The 6000-nt window shown below is 43.3% G+C and overlaps 1 protein-coding gene across 1 annotated transcript in view; it reads left to right on the top strand.

Moving 5' to 3' along the window:
- negr1 (neuronal growth regulator 1) overlaps nt 1-6000 on the top strand; it is a 527630-nt gene that overhangs the window by 345029 nt on the left and 176601 nt on the right. The window contains exon 2 of the mRNA XM_043699331.1: nt 2052-2284. Coding sequence (XP_043555266.1) covers nt 2052-2284 — 233 coding nt within the window. The remainder of the gene's footprint in view (nt 1-2051; nt 2285-6000) is intronic.

Consider the following 6000-nt stretch of genomic DNA (forward strand, 5'->3'; position numbering starts at 1 on the left):
CCCCTTCAACAACTTGCCTACCATTGATGTCAGGCTCAGCGGTCTATAGTTCCCTGGCTTTTGCTTACCACCTTTCTTAAATAGTGGCGCAACATTAGCCAACATACAGTCTTCCAGCACCTCATCTGTGGCTATGGTCCCGGGGATTTGTTGACCTTTATGCATATTAAGACATCCAGTACCATTTCCTCTGTACTATGGATATTTTTCAAGATGTCACTATTTATTTCCCCAAGTTCTGTAGCTTTCATATGCTTCTCCACAATAAACACTGTTGCAAAATACTCATTTAGTATGTCCCTCATCTCCTGCAGTTCCACACATAGGTATCCTTGCTGATCTTTAAAGAGTCCTATTCTCTCCCTAGTTACTCTTTTGTCCTTGATGCATTTGTAGAGTCTCTTTGATTCTCCTTAACCCTACTTGCCAAATCTATCTCATGTCCCCTTTTTGCCCTCCTGATTTCCCTCTTAAGTATACTTTTACTGCTTTTATCTTCATCTAGGGATTCACTCGACCCCTGCTGTCAATACCTGACCTATGCATCCTTCTTTTTCTTGACCAAAACCTCAGTTTCTGTTATTAAAATTGCAAGGACATAAAAAATGGACATTTCCTTTTTCCAATGGTCTTGGTGCAGTGCAGCACTTTCCAAATGTACCAGTCAGGGAAATATGGATTGTAGACTGTTTTATTCAATGTAATTAAATCAGGGTGTGGGTTCTGTAATAAGTTGATAATACTTCCAGTCAATTCATTCCTCTATTGTGGATTTCATCCAGCTATTCCATCTTCTGCAGAAAGATCTTGCTAAGTTTCTTCTCAACCCCCCATCCCCAAAAGTAAATCAAGCAAAACTGCCAAAAACCTTATTAATCGTATGTTCTACATTACACAATTTTGATTGATTATCTTCTGAGGAGAAAGTGAGGACTGCAGATGCTGGAGATCAGAGCTGAAAATGTGTTGCTGGAAAAGCGCAGCAGGTCAGGCAGCATCTAAGGAGCAGGAGAATCGACGTTCCTGAAGAAGGGCTCATGCCTGAAACGTCGATTCTCCTGCTCCTTGGATGCTGCCTGACCTGCTGTGCTTTTCCAGCAACACATTTTCAGCGCTGATTATCTTCCGAACCAAGATATTAGAGCTGAAGAGAAATATCCCATTTCTACATAGCTTTCAATCGTCTGTTGCATTTATTGTAACAACTCTCATCACAGTTTTATTAGTCTAATCACTTTTATACATAGTGCTTAAGCAACACAATATTAATTATTTCTTCCATTCTTTAGTCGAAGGTAGACAAGGTCGAACAAATTATGCAATACCATGGACAGCCATAGACTCCGTACGATGTTCTTTACTACAGTATGTTATGATTATTCAAGCAATATTAACTAAAGGGGTACAAAAGCTGAACAGAAAGATGTCCTAAAGGACTTATGAATCATGAGCATCTCATCAATTTCTCTCAATAGAGCATTCACAGTATGAAAAATTGGGCTAGTTGAGCATGCTCAGTATATTAAGAAGAAAAGTACATTGCAATGGGATTTTTTTCTGATTGCCAGCAGATTTCTTTTAGCTGACAGTTAAATGAGACGGGCAAGGTTTTCACCAATTGTTAAACACGTATTTTGCAAGGTTAAGAAATCCAGACCCCTGAGGATAAGACCTTGAGCTTTCCCTTCTAACACCTAAGCAATAAAATTCAATTGGTCAGGCACATACATATAAACTTATAAATAAGAAGCAGGAGTAGGCCAATCAGCTGCTCTAGCCAGTTCTGCTATTCATGGCTGATCTCATTGTGTTCTTAATTCTAAATTCTTGCCTTCCCCAATGACCTTTGACTTCCTTGCAGAAAATTGATGTTAGTAGATTAGCTGCCTGTTCAGCACCATTGCTTTGACAAGGAACATTGACTGAATTAGAAAGAACATTTAAAAAAACACAGTTTGAAGAATTGCATAACAAAATCATGGGATGAAATTGTATTTTCTTGAAATGAAATGAATATGAAACTAATATTTTCTGTCTCTGATTGTCCACAGGTGCTATCTTGAAGATGCTGCTTCAAAGGGAGCGTGGCTGAACCGGTCCAGCATCATTTTTGCAGGGAATGACAAATGGTCCGTGGATCCACGGGTGTCTATCGCATCAGGTGGTAAACGGGAATATAGTCTGCAGATTCAGAAAGTAGAAATCACTGACGATGGCCCATATACCTGCTCAGTCCAGACCCAGCATAATCCTAAAACATCACAAATGCATTTGATAGTACAAGGTAAGTTATTTGAAAATATTTCAAGTTTTGGGAACTTCGCATGAGTTCATCAAGATTCAAAATCAGAGGAACAGAATCACTTCTATTAATTGGAAGCTACTTCAGCAGTATATAATATTGATTACCGACAAATATACTTTACTCCAAATTCTTTTTTAGTCTCCTTTGACTTGTTCCAAAGGCAATGATGCCTTCTGATATTGATGCAAGAGGCCATTCTGCTGAATGATTTAGATATTATAAAGGAGACCTTATAGGCGTAACTTGTATTCATTCGAAGATGCAGCAGTGATGAGTGGGTCGTGATCAGATCAAGCTGACCTTTTTTCCCTTTAGTCCAGGAGCATTAAAACTAATTCTAACTGAGCTGACATTTGCAAATTCAGCAAAGAATGAATTTGAACCTGAAACTGTCAAGGTCAAATTCACACTAAGTAGCACTTTCATAACTGATGAATACTACAAATTGACTTTAAAATAATTTTTATGGCATTGCTAAAATTCAAAACAGAACTGAGACTATAAATGCATTAGAAACAAGAGGCAAAACATTTTAGGCCCGGAGCTTTCAGGAGAGTGGGTAAATGGTAGGGAACCTAATTAGACAGGAGTCAAAGCATAATTTCTCTCTGGTGAGTCAATTTTTGCTATTAAATGCTCAGAATCTTGCAGGCAGGATGGTTTTTCTGCCTCCTGTTTGGCATTCATTAGCATGTCATGAAAATTTGTTCATACTCCAGAACACTGGAACTATGTTTACAGTTGCAATCATGTTTGGTAAAAGCCAGAAACATGTTCACAATTATGACCATATTACCACTCTGATGAATATAGACTTCTATAGTTACTTGCCTCCCTCAGAACCAAGTCATTTCTTTGCACAAAGGCTTGCAATGTAATGGGTGAAGCTTTTCCTAGTCAAACACCTCATGAAAAGACTGTTAAATGCAGCCTTGCTTGTCATTATTAATCACTTACAGTATAAGGATGAAGCCTGTCCAAGTCAACAAACCTGTCCAAGTGAAGCAGCCATTTTGGAAGATGTCAGCAAATCTAAGTGAGGCAGAGTGTAAAAGGGGCCTGAAGTCATTTGGAAGCATTACAGCTAAGGGTCAGGTAAGAGTCATCTGGGTAAGGAAAATTAGGAATGGAACTTGTTTATTGGAGACATTGGAAAGATCCTGGGGAATAGAAAGCAGAGGGGAGAATCACAGTGATAGGGACAATGGGAAGAAAGAAGGGTCTGAGCTGCACATTTAGTGTGGGGATCACAATGGGGTAACTGGTGTATTTGGAAGGAAGAACAAGCAGGTGAATTGAATAAGGGGTGGTGTGAGGCTCAGGTTGTGCATGAGAATCGAGATGGGAATGAGATCAGAGCAAGAAAATCAAAGGAGATAGTGTATGAGCCAAATAGTCACAGCATGAGAATGAAGTAAGACAGAGGAGATAACGCTATCTACAGTGATGGAGGGAAAAGTACAGCTGAGAGGGGAGAGGGTGAAGGATTCAAATGAAAAATTCACAAACCCTATCAGCTCCAGAAGGTACTCAGGTCACTGTTGTTTACTCTCAGGAGGCAAGCTGCACAGATGGTCACCCCGAGTACCGTTGAGTATGAGTATACCAATGAGTATGAGAATGTGACTGGTCCAATTACTGCTTGGGTGCAGGATTAAAATCTATTACTTGGACCTCTAGAAGATTATTCATGACCATAGAGCCCCATGCTCGGGTGAAGTTGCTTCCCTGCTTTCCAAAGTACACCTCTCAGTCTTGACAATAATCATTAATATCAGTAGGCATCCAGGCTTGTATCTTGCTTTTATTTATAATTCACTCATGGGATGTCAGCATCACTGGCTTGGCCAGCATTCAAAAATCATCTGGGGTGGCACAGTGGCTCAGTGGTTAGCACTGCTGCCTCACAGAACCAGGGTCCCAGGTTCGATTCCAGCCTCAGGCGACTGTCTGTGTGGAGTTTGCACATTCTCCCTGTGTCTGTGTGGTTTTCCTCTGGGTGCTCCGGTTTCTTCCCACAACCCAAATATGTGCAGGGCAGGTGAATTGGCCATGGTAAATTGCCCATAGTATTAGGTGCATTAGTCAGAGGGGAAATGGGTCTGGGTGGGTTGCTCTTCAGAGGGTCAGTGTGGACTGGTTGTGCCAATGGGCCTGTTTCCACACTGCAGGGAGTCTAATCTAATCCCTAATTGAATTTGAGATTGCAGTCTTGAACTGCTGCAGTCCATCTGGTGTAGGTATACCCTCAATGTCAGTTGGGAGGGAGTTCCAATCTTCTGGCTCATGATTGTTGGGAATACTTCAGCTTTATATTCTGCACTGATATGTTGAGACCTCTTCTCCCGGCTCCTGCACACCCCCTGTCGTTCTGTTACTTGCCCTCGATCTCTTTATTTCCAACTGCCGTCGAGACATTGACCGCCTCAATCTGTCCATCCCCCTCAAACACTCTAAACTATCACCCTCACAACGTGCAGCCCTCCACTCCCTCTGCTCCAATCCCAACCTCACCATCAAACCAGTACACAAAGGGTGACGGGGTGGGGTGGGAGCAGTGGTAGTTTGGTGCACCGACCTCGACACCACTGAAGCCAGGTGCCAATTCGAAGACACCACCTCCTACTGTCCCATCAACCACGACCTTACCTCTGATCACCAAACCATCTTCTCCCAGACCACATACAATCTCAACACCTCAGAGGATTTCCCTCCCACAGCTTCCAACCTCATAGTTCAGGAACCCCACACCGCCTGGTTCTACTTCCTACCGAAGATTCACAAACCTGACTGCCCCAGCCAGCCTATTATCTCGGCCTGCTTCTGCCCCACCGACATCATCTCCACATACCTTGATACTGTCCTATCCTCGGGTCCAGGAACTCCCCACATATTTTCGGGACACCACCCACGTTCTCCACGTCTTCTGTGACTTTTGCTTGCCTGGTCCCAGACACTTACCTTCACCATGTACATCCAGTCCTTATACACCTCTATCCGCCATGACGGGGTGTCTCCAACCCCTCCATTTCTTCCTCTTCTGGCATCCCCATCAGTACCCTTCCACTGATACTTTCATTTGTTAGGCTGAACTGGCCCTCACCCTCAATAATTTCTCCTTTGAATCCTCCCACTTTCTGCAGACGAAAGGGGCAGCCATGGACACCCGCATGGGTCCTAGCTATGCCTGTCTCTTTGTCGGTTACATGATTCAGTCCATCTTCTGTAGTTACACCGGCATCATTCCCCACCTTTTCCCCCGTTTCATTGATGACTGTATTGGCGCCACCTCAAGCTCCCACAAGAAGGTTGAACAGTTCATCAACATCACCACCCCGACCTGAAGTTCACCTGGACCATCTCAGGCACCTCCTCCCCTTCCTAGACCTCTCCATCTCTGTCAGTGGTGACACGACTCAACACTGACATCTTCTACAACCCACCGACTCCCACACCTACCTGGATTACACCTCCTCCCACCCTGCCTCCTATAAAAATGCTATCCCATATTCCCAATTCCTCTGCTTCCGCTGCATCGATTCCCAAGAGGACGAGTTCCAACACAGAACAAATGGCCACCTTCTTTAAAGACCACAATTTCCCCTCATCTGGTTGATGATACCCTCCAACGCATCTCACCCATGTTCCGCACCTCTGCTCTCGAACCCCATCTCTCCAACCACAGCAAAGACAGA

Source organism: Chiloscyllium plagiosum, chromosome 11, assembly GCF_004010195.1.
Source record: "Chiloscyllium plagiosum isolate BGI_BamShark_2017 chromosome 11, ASM401019v2, whole genome shotgun sequence".
In the NCBI taxonomy this organism is placed as follows: domain Eukaryota; kingdom Metazoa; phylum Chordata; class Chondrichthyes; order Orectolobiformes; family Hemiscylliidae; genus Chiloscyllium; species Chiloscyllium plagiosum.